Genomic DNA, 21,140 nt, shown 5'->3' on the forward strand with positions numbered 1-21,140 from the left:
GTCACTGTGAAAACAGTGCTACAGTGGGGACCCTTCTGTGTTGATGGGACTGGGTCTGTAGAGTCATCTCAAAGAGGTGCCATAGATACTCGGTAGTTTTGGTTTTGATATGAAATATTGGGCTTATTGGGTATGATAGTTTTCAGTTCTTCTTAACCTTCATAATCCAAGTAAAGGAAAGTGAAAAGGCAGCCACAGAATGGGGAAAAAAACATCTGCAGATTATATTTTTGATAAGAGACTTGTATCCAGGGTATACACAGACCTCTTACAAGTCAACAATAAAAAAAACACTAAAATTTAAAAATGAGCAATGGATTTGAATAGATATGTCTCCAGAAAAAAAATATACAAATGGCCAATAAGCACATGAAAAGATACTCATCATCATTAGTCATCAAGGAAATGCAAATCAAAACCACTATGAGATACCAGTCCACACTCTCTAGAAGGGCTAAGATTAAAAAGAGATTGCTGATACTAGTAAGTATTAGGATGTAGAGAATTTGGAACCCTCATAATTGCCAGTGGGATTATAAAATGGTGTGGTCACATTGCAAAAGAGTTGGGAGTTCCTCAAACCGTTAAACATAGAGCTTCCATGTAACCCAGCAGTTCCACTCCTAGGAATATATACCCAAGAGAAATAAAGATGAATGTCCACACATAGTGGCCAAAGACTGAGATAACCCAAATGCCCATCAACTGAGGAATGAGTAAAATACAATACATCCATACAATGAAATACTATCCAACCATGAGATGGAATAAGGTACTGATGCTACAACACAGATGAACCTACAAAACTTGTTAAGTGAAAGAAGTCAGCCACAATGGCCATGTACTTATGATGACATTTACATGAAATGTCCACAATAGGCAGATCCATGGAGACATAAAGTACAGTAACAGTTGCCTGGGGCTGAAGGGAGGAGGGAATGGGGAGTGATGCTGATGGGTGTGCGTTTCTTTTGTCAGGGGGATGGAAAGGTTCTGAAATTAGATAGTGGTGATAGTTACACAGCATTGAACATACCAACACCATTGAATTGTATACTTTAAAAGGGAGAATTTTATGGTATGTGAATTGTATCTCAGTAAAGATATTATTAAAAAAAAACAGGACACTTAACATAATACTGTTTTTTAATTAAAAACCGTACATGCAGTTGATGGTTGCTTCCTGCTATGGTGTACTAACTTCACATGAAACCTTCTTCTCTTGTTCAGGCTATAACTACCCCTGCCATGGCGGTCAGTCATATCATGTTGGAATCATATAAAAAGTATATACTAGTTTCTTTGATATTGCTTGGAAAAGTACAGCAGCTACCAAAATATACATCTCAAATTGTGGGTAGATTCATTAAGGTGAGTTTGTAAAATAAAACTGATTTCTTAAGTCCACAAGGAAAATGTAATGGTACATGGGTCTATAAATTTACATTGTCTTGTTGTCAGCTCCCCCAACAGCTTCAGGTTACCTGGCATTTGTTAGCTATCTGCTGGGAGCAGCAGTTTTGGCAGAATCTCTGCTTCACTCCAGTTCATGCACCTTCTGATCACCTAATAGGGACAGACTGTTTCTCAGAAATGTTTTCAGAGTTGTTCTCTGGGTAATTATAGCTTAGGTATTTAATCTCCAATAAGGCTTGATTTTTTAAACACTTACTATAATTTAGTAAAAATACTGAAAAAGCATTGCTCATGTTGTTGAACTCTCCCTTTCCCAAATGTTGGAAAATCTTACAAGAGCTCCCATTTGAACTTACAGGTTCTGCTCACTGGACTTAGGTTTTTGCCAAGGACCCAGCTTTGGGACCGCATTAAAAAAACAAATTAACTCTTTTAAAAAATATTTTGAAATATACATGAGACATGTTCACAGTTTTAAAAACTTTGAAAATTCAAAAGATTACAAGGTCACAACCATTTCAATAATAATTTTATCCTGTTTGTCCCTGTACAAAACTGAGATTTTAGGGTATCAATTTGAAAATCTTCCTGATGAGAATATTTTTTAAAAAGTATTTATATATATATTTATTGGTTCCAGAGAGGGAGGGAGAAAAAGACTGATGTGAGAGGAACATCGATTGGTTGCCTTTCATGTGCATGCCATCTGGGGATCGAACCTGTAACCTAAGTTCATGCCCTGACCAAGAATTGAGCCCATGACCTTTTAGTGAATGGGACGATGCTCCAACCAACTGAGCTACACCGGCTAGGCTTGATGAGATTTTTATGTTGTCTTGTTGAAGAAACCCAAATGTCCCTCACCTAAGAGCCCTGTTGTGGTTCTCAGGTCTCTAGGCTGCCTTGTCACAAACCAGGGACTGGGCAGAAGGCCGTTAACAGAGATCCCATGGAGGACTGAGAGGCAGGCCAGGTTCAGGGCAGCCATTCACAGATCACTTGGGAGAACACCCATAGTTCCTTTAGGGTTCCCTGTTTTAGAAGAAATGCTTTTATAAAATGGTATAATTCATAAGTGTGAGAAGTTTATTTATGATGATATCATAAAGGGTGAAAAGAGCACAGACTTCAAGAATAGAAATATAGGTTTGAATCCAATTTATGCCTGTGCTCATGACCATTCCCCATTCTTTTGGACCACTGTCCCAATTTTTTAATGGTTTTAAAGATTTATTTATTTTTAGGGAGGAGAAAGGAAGGAGAAAGGAGGGAGAGAAACATCAATGTTTGGTTGTCTCAAGTGCTTCCAACTGGGGATCTGGACCGCAACCCTGGCATGTGCCCTGACTGGGAATCAAATGAACTGGCAACCCTTTGGTTTGCAGGCCAGCATTCATTCCACTGAGCCACACCAGCCAGGTTAATATTTAAAATAAAGGATAATGTGTATAAAATAAAATGCCTAGAGCAGCTCAGGCTCTTATTAGGCCCACAGCCACCATTAGTCCTCTTGTTCCTTCCTTCTTAGCAAAAGGAGCAGGTTGTCCCATTGCACTTGGGGAGGTGTGTGTGTGTGTGTAGGAGTGCAAGAGAGAGTTGAGAAGGGTAGAAATTCTGCCTTCTTTCAAACGGGAAAAAAACAAACCAAAACAATCCCCTGATAGGAAAAAGAAAAGCTGTACATGCCTTTACCAAATGCAGTGCACTTTCACCTGCTGTTATTTGTTCTGTACCACAAAGTTTTTTTCAACAGTAAATTATACTCTAGTGAATTTCTGACCTTGGTCTTAAAAAGTAGGCATTTGGAGCCCTGGCTAGGTGGCTCAGTTGGTTGAAGTATTGTCCCAATATGCCAAGGTTGTGCGTTCAATCCCTGATCAGGGCACATACAAGAATAAACAAATGAATACATAAATAAATGGAACAACAGATGGATGTTTTTCTTCTCTCTCTAAAAAATCATTTAAAAAAACACTTGGCATTCATTGAGTAAGTTATAATTTGTTAGGTGACAAAGATACTGAGCGTACTTGCTCAAAATACAGTACTATGTTTTCTTTTGCTTCCTATACAAATTTTACTCCTCTAACATTTTAATTTGATTTCTCCTCCCACCCCACTCCAAACTTTTAGCCACTTAGCAATGCCTACCATGAGTTAGCACAAGTTTATTCAACCAATAATCCCTCAGAACTCCGCAACCTGGTAAATAAGCACAGCGAAACTTTCACTCGTGATAACAACATGGGACTGGTGAAGCAGTGCCTGTCCTCTCTCTACAAGAAGAATATTCAAAGGCTAACCAAGGTGAGGACGTGCTGCCTGCCCTCAGGTGCCATCTCCTGGCTCCTGGGACTCCCCCCTTCTCTTTTCCTTCCCAGTGGTGAAGAAGCAGGCACAGTGATGAAGTGCAGCGTTTCTATGCCAGAGCTCTCGCAACCAATGTCTTAAAGTTTGATTTATACCTTTTGGTCTTTTTAGGGCTAGAACAGGGTTTTTGAGAAGAGGAACAGGTGAAGAGGAAGACAGGTAGGAGAAAGGTAGCCTGAGGGAGGCTAACAGCTCTGTGGGCAGGTGGGCAATGAACTTCACAGGGCAGGTGCGGTCCCTGTGGCCAGCCTGGGAGCCCCAGGCTGTGCTCACCTGTGTTTGCATACAGTGCTGCTCTGACATCCATGACTGAGGCCAGAGGAGAATGAGCTAAGTGCAGTTGAACTGTAGAAGATAAGTCAGTTCTAAAACAACCGGATGTTTTTTGGCTATAGAACAGTGTAAAGGAACTATGAAATCCCATGTGAGCTAGGAAGGCATATACTGCAAGGAATCGGAAATGGAGTGATAGCAGGGTAATCAAAGAGAGGTTTGGTTTTTCTCCTGAGAAGTCTGGCCAGGCAGTGGTTTGAAACTGGGGAGACCTTGGGGAAGCTATCTCCATGCATTCCTTCTGCCTGGTGGTGGTGGCAGGTTGAGGGGAAGCAGCAGAGAAGCAAGAGTAGCTGTGGGTGTTACTGGGAGGGACGCTGAGCTCTAGGTGCAGGGTGTGGGAGGGATGGTGGGTTTGACAGTCCGAGGGGCCAGAGAAAACAGTGGTGAGTGGGAGCCCGTTGTTCAGGCTGGAAACCACGCAAGGGGGGAGGAAAGAAGGTGAGTTAAGTGGTCGCTGAACAAGGAAAGGAAACTCATGAAGACTATAGAGAGAGAGTAACTATAACTTCCTGGCTAACATAAGGAAGTTGGGGAATTTATAAAAAGTTAATTTGTAAGATGAAAATAGAGTGTGAAAGAGAAAGCAACCCAAGAAAGATTAAAAACGACTGTAACCTGTCAGTCAGAGAAAAACCAACTTGACCCATAGGCAAAAAAAGACTGGGTCAAAGGGACTCAAGGTAATAAGCAGCCTAATTCTTCCCACAAAATTTTCTCTTTGGTCCCAGTGCCAGCATAACCACTCTAAGGAAATTCCTTGTTCACCATCAAGAGGTAGCCATTGAGAAAGAGCTGTACCCCATTTGGGTCTAGTACTTGAGGTACAAGTAAAAGAATCAAAATATTGCCAAGGTTAAAATATGGTATACCTCACAATGTTAAATTGCAAAAAAGCAAGTAAAAGTTAAAAAGAGTTAGACCTTAAGAAATATAATAAATAGGCATCACTGCCAAAAGCAACTGTCACCTATCTTGTGAAGCAGGCGACCACCAGTTCATCCCTTAGGAATATGTTTATACTTGGAGAAGTCTGTGTAGGAAAGTAGGGTTTTCTGGTCGGGATGAGTTTGACCAGACAGACGGGAAATGCCGGTCTCACGTGTTCTGACCCCTGGTGGATTGAGGTCCCCTGAGTGATGAGCACTGCCTGGGGACAGGGAGGAGGGCCTTTGTGGCTGCTGGTGGCAGGGACAGTGTCATCAAACTGAGTATCAATTGAGGATCAATTTCAAGTCATCCTCACAACAAAAAATTATTTTGTACAGTAATAGAAAGCAAATTTTCGGTGATTTACTAGAACTCTGAACTCAGTGTCAGGGCATGTCTGGGAACTTGCTGATGGTGGCCATTAGACTTTTGGGCTTTATGTCCCTATTCAAGAAGAATAGAAGGGGGTGAGGGGGAGCAAAGGATTTTCTAGCCATGTATGTCTCTCTCTTATTCAACCTTGGAAAATAAAAGCTTTTTGAGAAGTTTCATCAGATAGACTATGTGTCTGTGCTGGTAACAGGAGCCTAACCCCATAGCGTTGCTGTCTAGAAGGCAGCTAGGGACAAGCAGACGTCCCATGCAGGTTAAGTCTGCTCCATGTTAATGCTCTGGTGGGCAGTTTTCAAGATTCCTTTTCTCTGTCTCCTATCTATGTGCTTATGTAGAAACTCCCAATTAAATGTAATTTGAGAACATGTTCTTCATGCCATTCTGTCCTCTCCTTTTTTTGTTCAATATGCGACAATGAACAATGCGACATTGTTCCATGTTTCTTGGCGACTTAAGCCTGTGTCACAGTTAACCTGTATTGCTACATAGTAGTCTATTGTGTGGGTGGATCCTAATTTATGCAGCCAGTCCTCTACTGATGGACATCTGGGTGGCAATTTCTATTTACTTTGAAATAAGAACAATGTTTAGTTCTATGTATTTAGAAATGTTCACTTTTGAATTCTCCTTTGTGTTAAAACTACTTATGTACCTTTTAAAAATTAACAATCGTTTTATTTTCTTGGGTGCTAGTCTCCAAAGTAAAGTACACGTAGATTATTTTTGGTCATTGGTTTATCAGGACTTTTCAAGATTGGAGTTTTAATGTGTATTGCTCTGAGAGTGCCACTATTCTAAATATTGCTGACTTTTCTTTTTTAAAAAATCTTTTATTATGTTCTTGAAACAGGCATTTTCATCATGTCTCTGAGTAGAACGGTGATAAAATGCTGGTTTTCTTCTAAGTCTCCATTTGTTTATACATTTTAGCTTTGAATTTTGAAGAACTTACTATATTTTATTTCATTGGTAATAGGTTGACAATACAACATTAAAAAAATACAAAATTTTCATCTAGTTCATGTGTCCCAGCCACTGTTTTTCTTCACCCAGAGGCAACCCAGTGCTACAAGTGCCTTGTTCATGCTCCCAGAGTGACTGTGCTCATCTCAGTGCTCACCGTCTCTCGCCCTCATACGCAGTTGTCCCTTCCTTCTACTCTGATGTTAGCATGCACTTGTATATTTAATGATGTACGTATCTTGGATTCTTTTTCAGTTCATAAATAGTTCTCACTTTTTAATTTTTTTGCAAGTCCATAGTAGTCGCTTAATGTAATGACGATGCGCTGTCCTGAACCAGTCCTCTGTTGGTGGGCATGCAGGTGGTTCCCCCCTTCCGCTCTCACAAACAGTGCCACAGTGAGTAACCTGGCACGCGTCATTTCAGGCAGGCCGGAGAGTGTAAGATACACATTTCTAGCAGTCGTCATTCTAGAAAACTGATGACTGAAACCACTGGGTTCATCAATTTCAAGTCATCCTCACAACAAAAAATTATTTTGTACAGTAATGGAAAGCAAATTTTCAGTGATTAGAACTCTGTACACATTTAATAAAATGTCTTTTGTCAGTTGTTTCTACCTGTGATTAATTCTACTCTGAAATTTCAGACCTTTTTAACACTATCGTTACAAGATATGGCAAGTCGGGTACAATTATCTGGACCACAGGAGGCAGAAAAATATGTCCTACATATGGTAAGTATGTTTTCATTTTTATAAACTTACTGATGGATTTTTGTCTTTGTAAAAGTAACAGGTGTTCATTATGGAAAATATAAAAAAAAGAAAAGGGGGTGGGGAACATCCAAAGTAAACTCCTGTGGATACTTTGGTTTTTTCTCTTGTGATCTATGGGGTTCTCCAGTCATAGTGATCCTATCACTTACACGGTGTTTCCTCTTTGTGCTCATTGTCAGTTTCTGTAAACATCATTTAAAACCCTCGTGAAACGTTTGATATACAGAGAGCCATAAAACAGTGCTACTCGCCATGCTGGTCCATGGAAAGGTCCCAAGCTTGTGCTCATGTGCAGGTCAGGCACTGCTTCTGTCCCTGGTACAGGCCTGCTCAGCGAGGTGGCAGCCAGACCTGGGCCCTCCCACATGTCAAGCAGTGCTGGGGGAAGGTTGCCAGAGCAGGAGCCCAGATGCTCAGCACCCAGCCTCAGAGGTCAGATGCGACCAGTGTACCTGACACACCCATTTATCGCTTTTAGTCATACGTCTCCACTCCCCAGATTCAGATAAGCATCCTTTGGCTGACTGCATGATAACCCACCAAGTTGGTATATTGTAATCTACCTACCTGTTCAGTACATACATGGCTCTGAGCGGATCCACCAAAACAAACCTATATCCTCAGCTTAGGGCAGGCAGATATCAAGTGTGGGAAGTCAGCATTCTACATTGTTCTGCTAGTGGTCTCCCTTGTGATTTCAGATGCCCTGCCACGTCAGGATTGGGAGTAACAAAACTGTTTTCCATTGTGATAGTGGAGTATTTTATTTCCATCATTCAGTTTACAAATGTTTTGAGGTTTCAAAACATTTAGCCTAGCCCTCAAATCACGCATATATCCCAAATAAACACCTTGTCCTACTAAATCAACAACCTCAGCGTATCTGCTCAGGGCACCTTGCTAACCCTACAGGGGTTGTAAGGCGTGAGTAAACCACAGGGTCTCCCTGGGATCCACTCCTCAGTGGTGAGTGGGAAGACACACGAGTGGTTCTGACACGAGCCAGGCCACAGGAGTTTACAGGATGCTTTGAAGGGTCAAAGGGCAGGAGGATGGATTCTGAACACTGCATAACCAACCCAGACAGAGCCTGATAGGTGTTTTGTCCGCCATGGAACGTTGGCCATGTCTGGAGACATTTTTGGTTGTCACAGCGGCAAGGAGGCCAGGGTGCTTCTAAACATCTTACTGTGTGTGGAACACCCGCACAGCAAGGAAGCATCTGGCCCAAAATGTCAGTGCTGCCGAGCTTGAAAAATCTTGCCCTAGCATGTAAGATCCATGAGGGCAGGAAGTTTTTTTCACTAAGACTTTATTTTTTTAGAGCATTTTGAGGTCAAAAGCAAAATTTAGGGGAAGGTACAGGGATTTTCCATTTGCCCCGTCCCCACATATACATAGCCTTCCCCATTATTGTCATCCTTCACTGAAGTGGTACGTACGTAAGTGACAGCTGATTAACCTACATTGACATATCATCATCACTCAAAGTGCATAGTTTACATTAGGGTACAGTCTTGTACATTCTGTGGGTTTGGACAAATGTGCAGGGGTGGGCAAAAGTAGGTAGGTTCACAGTTGTGAGCATGTAAAACACAGAGTTTATTTTTGTATTGTTTATTTAGCCTGCATGTCTTTTCCATACAAATGACTGTAAACCTTTTGCCCACCTTGTGTAATGACATGTCCACATTGTTATGGTCTCATGCAGAATATTTTTACCGCCCTAAAAAATCCTCTGTGCTCTGCCTGTTCATCCCACCCCTAGCAACCACTGATCTTTTCACTGTCTCCATAGTTTCGCTTTTTCCATAATGTCATATAGTTGGAATCATACAATATGTAGCCTTTTCACATTGACTATTTTTACTTCAGGGTATGCATTGACGTTTACTCAGTGTCTTTTTATGGCTTGATAGCTCATTTCTTTTTATATCCATTGCCTAAATATATCACAGTTTATGCACTCATCTGTTGAAGGACATCTTGGTTGCTTTCAAAATTTGGCAGTTGTGAATAAAGCTGCTATAAATATCCATGTGCAGGTTGTTGTGGGGACATAAGTGCTCGACTCACGTGAGTAAGTGCCAGGAAGTGTGGTGGCTGGGTCCTATGGTTGGAGTGTCTGCAAAGCTAGGTTTTCTCCTGTGTTCTCTTATAGGAGTTCTCTAGTTTTCGGTTGTACGTGTAGGTTTGTGATCCATGTGGTAATTTTTGTGAAAAGTGTAAGGTCTGTATCTAGATTCATTTTCTGTATGCAGAGTTGTTTCAACCCCATTTGTTGAAAAGACTGTCTTTGCTTCATTGTATTGCCCATGCTTTGTCAAAGATCCATTGACTGAACAACAGTTAAAATAAAATTAAAAAAAAAAAAAGAAAGAAAAGATCCATTGACTATATTTATGTGGCTCTATTTCTAGGCTCTCAGTTATGTTCCATTGATCTATTTGTCTTTTTGGGGTGTGAGCAGTGGGCAATACCACACTGTCCTGATTACTGTGGCTTTATAATAAGTCTTTTTGTTGTTGTTGTTTTTCCTTTATAATAAGTGTTAAAGTCAGGCAGCCACAGTCTCTCAGCTTTGTTCTTCTCTTCAATCTTGTGTTGACTTTCCTGTGTCCTTTTGTCTCTCCACATAAACCTTAGAATCAGTTTGTCAATATCTATAAAATAACTTGGTGGGATTTTGACAGATTGTGTTGAATCTATAGATCAAATTGGGAAGAATTGACATCTTGATAGCATTGTCTTCCTATCCATGAACATGAAATAGCTCTCAATTTATTGCGGTGGCCAACAAGTTCATTGCATTTTTTCTGTAAAATAAAAGACACATTTTTCCTTTTCACCAATAACTTTATTGATTTGGATTGAGTATGTCAGCTATCTCCCACTATTAGCTTCTAGTGGGTAGAGGCCAGGGGTGCTGCCAAACATCTTCCAATGCACAAGATGACCCCACAGCAAAGGATTATTTGGCCAAAATGTCACTAGTACCAAGAAACTTCGAAAAGCACTTTTGACATGTTCAATCAGTCACAGCACCTTCTCCACACATTGCACAAATCTTTTCTTGCATTTCAGTTGTGTTTTTATCTTTCCTGAAATAATAAAGTATAATACACCAAAAGTGTTGTATATCTTCTTCTACCTTCAGTATTAAAATGGCTGCACAAAAATTCACCAATTTTGATAAGTTTTTTTCAAAATGTGTGCTGATATGACAGCTGTCACAGTACAATCTAACAAAATTGTTTCGAATGAAGTTGAAGACAACTAAGCACTACTAGAGCCATCGTATGGAAAAAACTAAACGAACTTTTTGGCCAACCTAATATTTAGTTCTTTGATTTTCTTCATCAGACTTTTCTAGTTTTCCCCAGATAGATGTTATAGATATTTGTTGGGTATATTCCTAAGTGTTTCATTTTGGGGGGGAAGGATGCTAATGTAAATGGTATTGTTTTAAATTTCAAGTTACACTTGTACATCACTGGTATATAGAGAAGCAAGTGGCTTTTGTAGATTAAGCATGTACCCTGCAGCCTTGCTGTAATTGCTTACTAGTTCCAGGAGTGTTTCATGGTGGGGATACCTCCAGATTTTCTGAGTAGAAATACAACTGTGAACACAGACAGTTATATTTCTTCTTTTACAATCCATATACTTTTTATTTTATTTTCATGTCTTACTGTATCAGCTCCAGTACAGTGTTGTGAAGAAGTGGTGTGGTGCCTCGTTACTGATCTTTGTGGGGAAGCTTGAATTTTCTTACCCTATGATACTAGCTCTCAGGTTTTTGTAGATATTCTTCATCAAGTTAAGGAAGTTTCCCTGTCTCCCAGGTTTGCTGGGAGTTTTTGTCATGAATCAATATAGAATTTTATGAAATGCTTTCTGTGCATGTGTTGGTTTGATCATGATCTTTTTAGCCTGCCGACTTTAACTGATTCCCACATGTCTTACTGGCTTTGTTCACCTGGCTAAATCCCACTTGGCTTTGGTGTATAATTCTTTTTATATATTGTTGGATTTGCTTGTATTTTGTTAGTGTTTTTGTATTTATGTCCATGAGAGAAAATGGTACAGTTTTCTTGTAATGTCTCTGGAGTTGGTATTAGGATGACGCTGGCTTAATGGCCTAAGAGGGCCTATGCTCCCTCTGTGTCTGCTCTCCGAAAGAGATTGGCCTTACTGCTTCCTTGCCTGTCTAGTAGAGTGCACTGGTGGGCCTTCCTGGGACTGGTGCTTTGTTTTGGAAGGCTATTAATTATTGATTCAATTTCTGTAATAGGTACAGGCCTATTCAGATTGTATGTTAGGTATTTTTTAAGTAAACAATTTATTGAAGTATAACCCACATGAAGAAAAGTACTGCAAAGTATGAGCTAATTACATTTCCTAAAGTGAAGACACCTGTGCCACTGACACCTCGCTCATGGGTTGGAGTGTCACCAGACCCCAGGACACCTTGTGCCAGCATCCCACCTGCTCCTGGCTAGGAAGGCTGTTACTATCTTGACTCCTAGCATCCTGCCTTGGTTGTGTTTGTTTTTGAGCTTTATTTAAACTATAAAATGAAACATACAGTATTCACTTTCTGGGATCTGGCTCTCTGCTTAACATTACGAGATTCATACATAATGTCATATGTAGTTTTAGTTCATGCATTTTAGTGTGACGTTCTAATCAGATGAACATGGGGTTGTTTCTAGTTCTAGTTATCACAAAAGGCTCTGCTATAGTGAACCTGGGCTTGCATTTCATTTGGATCTGTTCCGTTCCCCTTTTCAAGAGGCAGCTCTCTGTCTGACATGGTTGGGCTGGCTGCTGTACCGTTAAACTGCATCTCTCCCTTCCAAGGTTGGAGAGAGGAGGCCAGTGCAGGGAGCCGGATAACAGACAGACTAGGTGTTCTCACCCTGTGGAGCAGTTCGTTAGGAATAACAATACATGTCTGCCACTTTTCTTGGCTTCTCACTTTTTAACTTTGCAGACAGGATTTGGATCAATCAAATAAGCCTGCGGTCACTGATGCAAAGAAAGAGCATAGACCTTGAAACTACCTTGGAATCAGCATTGGCAGAAAAGTTTTCTTGAAGACCAGAAACTAATTTCTACAGAGGTGAAACACAAATATGTTAGTATTTCAGACTTCTGGCCAAGATGGAGGCATAGGTAGACACACTGTACCTCCTCGCACAACCAAGATAGAGACAACAACAATTTAGAAACATAATAACAATCAGAACTGGCAGAAAATTGATCTGAATGGAAGTGGACAACCAAGAAGTTAAAATAGACCCATTCATTCAGACCGGTAGGAGGGGCGGAGTCGGGCAGCTGCGCACGGGTTGCAGCGTGGAGAGCAGAGTGTTGGGAGCAGGCGTGTTAAGGCATCCCAGGTGTGCAAGACCACAGTGGGCGGACCCTGGCCAAGGGGTGGCAACCAGCAGACCCAGTGAGGCAGCGATTGTGAAGTGAGGCACTGCATGCAACCCAGGATCCCAGTGCTGGGAAATAGAGCCTTGGGGAACTAATTGAAAACACCTGTGGGGATTGAGGCACTGGGAGAGACTCTAGCCTCACAAGATAGGTCCTTGCAAAGTCCCACAGGGCGCTCAAGCCCTCCCATACAGGAATTAGCACCAGAGGGGCCCAGTTTGCTTGGGGGAAGCGGCAGAAGGGACTGAGGTCCCATGAAGAGTAGAGCAAGCGCCATTGTTCTCTATCGGACCCCGCCCCCACATAAACATCACAACCCAGTCATTGGGGTGCCCCGCCCTGGTGAACACCTAAGGCCTGCCCCTCATATTTAACAGGCGCGACCAGACCAAAGGAGGGGGGATGGCTCAAACGGAATTGAAAGCCCCACAATCAGTTTTTTTAAGTGACCAAGAGATAGCCAACCTATCAGATGCATAGTTCAAAGCACTGGTGATCAGGATGCTCACAGAATTGGTTAATTTTGGTTGCAAATTAGATAAACAAATGAAGGCTACAATAAGTGAAATGAAGGAAAACGCACAGGGAACCAACAGTGATGGGAAGAAAGCTGGGTCTCCCATCAATGGAGTGGACCAAAAGGAAGAAAACAACATACAACCAGAAAAGAACGAAGACATAAGAATTCAAAACAATGAGGAGAGGCTTAGGAACCTCCAGGACATCTTTAAACATTCCAACATCCAAATTATAGGGGTACCAGAAGGAGAACAGGAAGAGCAACAAGTGGAAAACTTATTTGAACAAATAATAAAGGAGAAATTCCCCATTCTGGCAAAAGAAATAGACTTCCAGGAAGCTCAGATAGTCCCAAAGAAGTTGGATCCAAAAAGGAACACACCAAGGCACATCATAATTACATTAGCCAAGGTAAAAATGAAGGAGAGAATCCTAGAAGCAGCAAGAGATAAGGAGACAGTAACCTACAAAGGAGTTCCCATCAGACTGTCAACTGATTCCTCAAAAGAGACCTTACAGGCAAGAAGGGGATGGAAAGAAGTATTCCAAGTCATGAAAGGCAAGGACCTCCATGCAAGATTGCTCTATCCAGCAAAGCTTTCATTTAGAATGGAAGGGCAGAAAAAGTGCTTCTCAGATAAGGTCAAGTTAAAGGAGTTCATCATCACCAAGCCCTTATTTTATGAAATGTTAAAGGGACTTACCTAAGAAAAAGGAGATAAAAAAACATGTATAGTAAAAGGACAGCAAACTCACAATTATTAACAACCACGCTTAAAACAAAAAGCAAAAAGAAACTAAGCAAACCACTAGAACAGGAACAGAACCCCAGAAATGGAGATCACATGGAGGGTTAACAACAGGGGAGTGGGAGGAGGAGAGAGGGGGGAAAAGGTACAGAGAGTAAGTAGCATAGATGGTAGGTAGAAAATAGATGGGGGAGGGCAAGAATAGTATAGGAAATGTAGATGCTAAAGAACTTATGACACATGGACATGAACTAAAGTAGGGGAATGTGGGTGGGAGAGGGTGTGCAGGGTGGAGGGGAATGAAGAGGGGAAATGGGACAACTGTAATAGCATAATCAATAAAATATATTAAAAAATATGTTAGCATTTGTTTTTTTTAATGCAAGGGCTATGTAAATTATATATAATGAAATTAATGTTTAAAGATAATAAGCACAATTTGAAAGCATTGTGCTAAGGGATACAAGACACGAAAGACACATATTGTATGATTTCATTTATAGTAATGCCCAGAAGAGGCAAATCCAGAGAGGAGAAAGTACATTGTGGTTGCCAGGGGCCGAGAGGATGGATGGGAGAATAGGGAGTAACTGAACCCCCACCACTCCGGTGTGGGGTTTCCTTCAGGGTGATGACAATGTTTTGGAACTGGAGAGCAGTGGTGCTTGCACACTGCAAATGTACTGAATGTCGCTGACTTGTTCACTTTAAAATGGTTAATTTAGGGGACAGCTGTAATTTAACAGCAATAAATTTTTTTTTACAAAATGCTTAATTTAGATTATGTGACTTTTACCTCACATGTAAAATAAAATAGAAATTAAAAAATTAAAGGTGTGGATTTTTATGAGTGTCAGTTTTGCACTCCATAACATCACTAATGGTGCATATCACTAAATACTAGGTATTCAGTAAATTCCTGTTGAATAAACAGTTAGTGCTTAAAAATACATACAAATTTATGTATTTATTGCTTTTTGTGCTTTCCCCTCTTTGTATTGAAGCACTGTGAATTCAGATATGTTCAGATCTAATCTGTTTTCCTGAGGTAGTTGTTGTTGTTGTTGTTGTTGTTGTTGTAGATAGAAGATGGTGAAATTTTTGCCAGCATTAACCAGAAGGATGGCATGGTCAGCTTCCATGATAACCCTGAGAAGTACAATAACCCGGCCATGCTCCACAACATCGACCAGGAGGTAAGTGTAAGTGCCAGGTGTCATTTGTTTTGATTGATGTTTGAGGTGTTGTATTTGAAATACTGCCCCTTTGCTCGCAGATAATTTTAGTTTTTTCTAGCTTCTAGGAACATCTTATAATTAGTATAATTTCATCCACATCCAACTGCTACCTCTAATGTAGAGTCTGTCTTTATGGTGAAATGTGCTCGGAGTTCCAGGCCGGGGGGTCAGAAAACAATGCTGTGAAGAGTAGGGTGCAAGAGGAAAGCCATCCTAACACTGTGATTGGGTGGCAGCCATGGGCCTTAGAGCTGCTGCCCCTGTGGCTTCTGAGGCCCTGCTCCTCTGGGGGCCACTCTGGGCTCTGGACATGAGCTGGAGTTGTGTGGGTGGTCTCTGTTCCTTAGCCTTGCTTAGGGAAATGAACAAAACACAGAGGAGATGCATAGTATACTTCTACAATCCCTTTTGCAATTCAAAATCAGGGAAAAAATCCTGAAAACTAAGTGTTTTTTGGTAACTCATTTGATGTAAATGTCACCTGAAATGATTTATAGTCTTTGTTGTACTTAGTGTGAATGTTTTTAGGTTTCACTGCACATAATAATGTGTTTGATTATGTAGTGCTACCCTAGATCCTACTAGGATGTTAGGTAAGGCACAGTACTTGTACTGTATTAAATTTCTGAATTCAAAAACTCTGACTCCAAAACTAGCGTAGCCCCAGGGGATCGGGTCAAGGGACCATGAACCTAAACCTGCTTACCCTCACCCTAAACGTGTCTGTCACACAGATGCTGAAGTGCATAGAGCTGGACGAGCGGCTAAAGGCCATGGACCAGGAGATCACTGTCAACCCCCAGTTTGTGCAAAAGGTGACTGATTCAGGGTTTCCTCCTTAACAAAAAGTGGGCTGGGTGGAAGAGGAAGAGGAATGTGGACTCGATTTCAGGGTGAACATTCAATTGCCAGGAGTTCTTCAGAACCTTCATCACTAAGTTCCCAGAGACTAGTGAGGGGTATTTACAGACTGGAGGTTGCTTAGAGAAGATGTGGGAGGAACCTGGAATTGCTTCCTCTCCACGGTGCAGCAGGATAGTTCTATACACAGAGACACAGAGGCCTGACCCCAGGGAACCCCGGGTGTGCTTATCAGACAAGGGCAAACAGAAATACAATGTCTCATTCTCTCCCTGTGCAGAGCATGGGATCACAAGAAGATGATTCTGGTAACAAACCATCCAGTTATTCTTGAAACAAGTGGCCATCCAGATTGAAGGGAGAGAAGCGCTCACCTTGGCCAGTAGCAGGTGTTAGGAGGGCAGCAGGAAGGACCAAGCCTGTTTCACCTGGACAGGAGGGAATTCCAGTTTGTGTTGGCTTCTTCAGTCCTGTGTGCTTTCAGAAAACCATTCTCTCTGCGAAGGAAAAAAAATATCAAACTTTAAAGTCTGTTGTGAATTTATTTATCCCCAGATTAATGTTGTTACTGCATTAAACCTACCTTTTTGTTTTAAATTACTCAAACATTGATGTGTCTTTGTATCACTTTTTCCCCACCTGAAAAGTTTTTTTTAACATTTTGAACAGAAATGCTCAAATTTTTAAAACTTTTAGAAAATTTGGATCTAAAGTTGATTATCAGTTGTCTTAAAAATAAAATAAAATGAAAACTAGGAGAGTCCATAAGGCAGAAGCTAATTCTTTATGATTCGAATTGACATGCATTTTAGTAACGGTATGAATTGTGAATTAAAGAGATGCCGGTACACTCTTTCTAACCTTCGGTATGTACTGTCCATGCTTACAGTCTTGAGAATGGCTTGCTTATGCAGCAGGTGCCAGACTTCCCAAACTCTCTCTCCTAGGCTCATTTTCATTTCAGCTGCACAGCTGTATTTTGATTATGTTCATGATCCCCCTGCCATAGAATTCTGATGCCTCTGACTAGGGTTTACTGATTTAGCCCCCAAATGGGGTGGAGCCTTTGAAAAGTGTGGTCAGATTAAACTAGTATTTGTTCCTTAAAAAATGTTTCTCTTGTCCTGGCTGGCGTGGCTCAGTTGGAGTATCATTCCGTAACCAAAAGGTGGTAGATTCAACCCCCAGTCATGGCACATGCCTGCGTCACATGTTCAGTCTATTGTCAGGGTGTGTGAGGGAGCAACTAATCAATGTTTCTGTCTAACACTGATATGTCTCTCCCTCTCCACCTTCCTCCCTTCCTCTCTGTCTAAAATCATTAAGATTGTCCATGAGCGAGGATTAAAAAAAAAAAAAAACATTTCTCTCACTATAAACACTCACTTTTTAAATGTGTCAACTTGTATAGTCAATCACATTTTCATTATTTACAAGAAACAAGTGGAAATACAAATGACGGTGTAGTCTTCCAATGACACTTATACGAAAGTGGACAGAGGGCTGGGTTTGACCCCTTGTCCAAACTCTCAAGTTCTCCAGCTCAAATTAGTACTACCCATGGGCTGCATAATTTCCACTTACACATTCCTGTCCTTAGGAAAGAGAAAATGTTTAATGGAAATCTTTTATCAGTATAGAGAATTATAGACGTTTGTTTTTTAAAAACAAAATTGGATAACTGATTTACCTGGGTCTGAATTAAAGTCACCTAAAATGTGTTTGAAAATCCTGCCAGTTGAAACTAAGTAAAGAGTAACTCTCGTCCGGCCAAGATGGAGGCATAGGTGGACGCACCGTACCTCCATGCACAACCAAGATTGGAACAACAACAGTTTAGAGGCAGAGTAACACCCAGAACTGACAGAAAATTTATCTGAATGGAAGTCGGACAGCCAAGAAGTTGAAATAGAGTGGCTCATCCAGACTGGTAGGAGGGGCAGAGACGAGCAGCCCGGTGTGGAGAACAGGGAGAATTGGCTGCGTAAGGCAACTGGGACCGCATAAGGTTTCTGGGGTGTGCAAGATCGCAGCGGGTGGACCCTGAGTACACAAGCAGCAGCTGGCAGACCCAGTGAGGCAGTGATTGTGGACCAGAGCAGAGTGCGCAACCCAGGATCCCAGGGAAAGGACTGAGGTCCCACAGAGAATGGAGCTACCGCCATTGTTCCCTCTCGACCCCACCCCCACATACAATGTCACAATCTAGTGACTGGGGTGCCCAGCCCTGGTGAACACCTAAGGCGCTGCCCCTCACCGTAACAGGAGCAACCAGACCCCCCCCCCCCAAAAAAAGGAGAGAGAGATGGCTCAAACAGAAGAACAAATCAGTGCCCCAGAACTCATCCTTTTGAGCGACCAAGAAACAGCTAACCTATCAGATGCACAGTTCAAAACACTGGTGATCAGGAAGCTCACAGAATTGGTTGATTTTGGTTGCAAATTAGATGAACAAATGCAGGTTACCATAAAAGAAATGAAGGAAAATGCATAGGGAACCAAGCAGTGATGGGAAGGAAACTGACATTCAAAATAATAGAGTGGACCAGAAGGAAGAAAGAAACAACCAAACAGGAAAGAATGGAGAAATAATTCAAAAAAACAAGGAGAAGCTTAGGAACCTCCAGGACATCTTTAAACATTCCAACATCCAAATTATAGGGGTACCAGAAGGAGAACAGGAAGAGCAACAAGTAGAAAAGTTATTTGAACAAATAATAAAGGAAAACTTCCCCAATCTGGCAAAGGAAATAGACTTCCAGGAAGTCCAGGAAGCTCAGAGAGTCCCAAAGAAATTGGACCCAAGAAGAAACACACCAAGGCACATCATAATTACATTAGCCAAAGTAAAAATGAAGGAGAGAATCCTAGAAGCAGCAAGAGATAAGGGGACAGTCACCTACAAAGGAGTTCCCATCAGACTGTTAGCTGATTTCTCAAAAGAGACCTTACAGGCAAGAAGGGGCTGGAAAGAAGTATTCCAAGTCATGAAAGACAAGGACCTATATCCCAGATTACTCTATCCAGCAAAGCTTTCATTTAGAATGGAAGGGCAGATAAAGTACTTTCCAGATAAGGTCAAGTTAAGGGAATTCATCATCACCAAGCCCTTATTTTATGAAATGTTAAAGGGACTTATCTAAGAAAAGAAGATTTAAAAAAACATGTATAGTAAAAGGACAGCAAACTCACAATTATTAACAATCACACCTAAAGCAAAACTGAAAGAAACTAAGCAAACCATTACAGCAGGAACAGAACTACAGAAATGGAGATCACATGGAGGGTTAGCAACAGGGGAGTGGGAGGAGGAGAGAGGGGGAAAAGGTACAGAGAATAAGTAGCATAGATTGTAGGTAGAAAATAGGGGGAGGGTAAGAATAGTATGAGGAATGTAGAACCTAAAGGACTTATAAGTATGACACATAGATGTGAATTAAAGGGGGGGGGAGGTGGGTGGGAGAGGGTGTACAGGGTGGAGGGGAGTGAAGGGGGGAAATGGGACAACTGTAATAGCATAATAAAATATATTTAAAATAAAGTCTAAGCAATTAAACAAAAAAAAAGTAAAAGTGTAAAGAAGTGTAAATGCTGAGTGCTATTTTTGCTATCCACCTTTTTTCAAAAAAGTGAAAATCTTCAGTTCTTTCAGTTAATGAAAATATACTAATGTAGGTCTTTTGTAAAAGCCAAGTGGCATGATCCAAACTTTCAAAAAGTGGGGATGTCTGTACTTACGCAGCAGGGGTCCGCACTTATGCTGGCACAAGGTATCCTGGGGTCTGGTGACACTCCAACCCATGAGTGAGGTGTCGGTGGCACAGGTGTCTTCACTTTAGGAAATGTAATTAGCTCATACTTTGCAGTACTTTTCTTCATGTGGGTTATACTTCAATAAATTGTTTACTTAAAAAATACCTAACATACAATCTGAATAGGCCTGCACCTATTACAGAAATTGAATCAATAATTAATAGCCTTCCAAAACAAAGCACCAGTCCCAGGAAGGCCCACCAGTGCATTCTACTAGACAGAAAATAACTTGAATTTTGTGTGTTTCTATTTAAATTGGTACTGAGTGAAATGCTGAAAGGGACAATGTTTAACTTTCTTAATGTGTATGCTTGGTCTGAAATAACTCCAGTTTGGGATATACTGGTATAAGGTATTCTTTAAAGAAACATCTGGTTGCATGTTTTTGAAATGGCAGTATTTTCTGAGCCAAATAATGGACAATAAGGTAGAGAGATTTTTCTGCCATGTATGGATGACACTTCAGTTAGTAAACCAAATCCCCAATTGTTAGGTTGAGTCGTTCAAGAAACCAGATGGACACAGCGAGCCAAGGAGCAGGGTTTATTAGCCGGGAATAAGAGGGGAAGGTGGAACCAACCAAGGGAGGTTGGGACTCACTCGGTTGTTCTTAGGGCAGGGTTTTTAAGTGCAAAAACCCACGAAGGGTAACTGGTTGCGGTGTCAGAGTCTGATTGGCTAGAGCTGGTTGCTGGGTGCTGTTATCTGCTGACCATTGTTCTTGATACATCTTGTTGGCCTCACGTTAAAGCTGCATGTTGTCATGCTGGATAGGCCGACCCCAGACCCCAATCTTAGCCGAGCATCTGTTTGTCCTGGGTAGGGTCGGCAGGCAGTTTCCCACGGTGCAGTTTCCTGCCTGGTGATTTTCCATTCCTCCTAGGCCCGCCTACGTCTGTCACAAACTAAGCAAGGTAATAGAACTTTTTAGAGTGTTACCTCGGTACTCGTCATTAATTCATTCCAGAACTCTTGAGGAGTGCTGAAACTCGTGAGTACAGAACAATGAAGCATTTTCTCTTGCAGGGCAGCATTGTGACTCATACAAGTTCTAGCAAGTGCGACAAGTCCTGAGCAAGCCCAGAGTGGTGAAACATTTTTTTCTCATCAAAATGCAATGAGTACATGGTTTGACAAATTCTAAAGCTGATGAGTACTGGGGTATGACTGTACTTTTGTTAAGCTAAATATAGAAGGCCAAAGTGAGAGGCAACAAGCATATTTATTTGACATGAAAAAAGAATAGCTACTCAGGAAGCACTGATTCAGGCAGAATCCCAAAGTTTTCATTAGGAGCCAAAGACAAGGGCTATTCATGAGGGAGGGAAGGGG

The 21,140-nt window shown here is 41.3% G+C and overlaps 1 protein-coding gene across 3 annotated transcripts in view; it reads left to right on the plus strand.

Annotated features, from left to right (window-relative positions):
* COPS3 (COP9 signalosome subunit 3) overlaps window positions 1-16,601 on the plus strand; it is a 30,515-nt gene extending 13,914 nt beyond the window's left edge. For all 3 annotated transcript variants that reach the window (XM_045824659.1, XM_045824660.1, XM_045824661.1), the window contains 6 exons: window positions 1,231-1,371; window positions 3,550-3,723; window positions 7,055-7,141; window positions 14,979-15,092; window positions 15,869-15,949; window positions 16,276-16,601. In XM_045824659.1, the coding sequence (XP_045680615.1) occupies window positions 1,231-1,371; window positions 3,550-3,723; window positions 7,055-7,141; window positions 14,979-15,092; window positions 15,869-15,949; window positions 16,276-16,329 (651 nt within the window). In that variant the 3' untranslated portion in view covers window positions 16,330-16,601. The remainder of the gene's footprint in view (window positions 1-1,230; window positions 1,372-3,549; window positions 3,724-7,054; window positions 7,142-14,978; window positions 15,093-15,868; window positions 15,950-16,275) is intronic.
* Window positions 16,602-21,140: the final 4,539 nt, after the last annotated feature.

Source organism: Phyllostomus hastatus, unplaced genomic scaffold (assembly GCF_019186645.2).
Source record: "Phyllostomus hastatus isolate PE091 unplaced genomic scaffold, TTU_PhHast_1.1 phas_scaffold_55, whole genome shotgun sequence".
Taxonomy (NCBI): domain Eukaryota; kingdom Metazoa; phylum Chordata; class Mammalia; order Chiroptera; family Phyllostomidae; genus Phyllostomus; species Phyllostomus hastatus.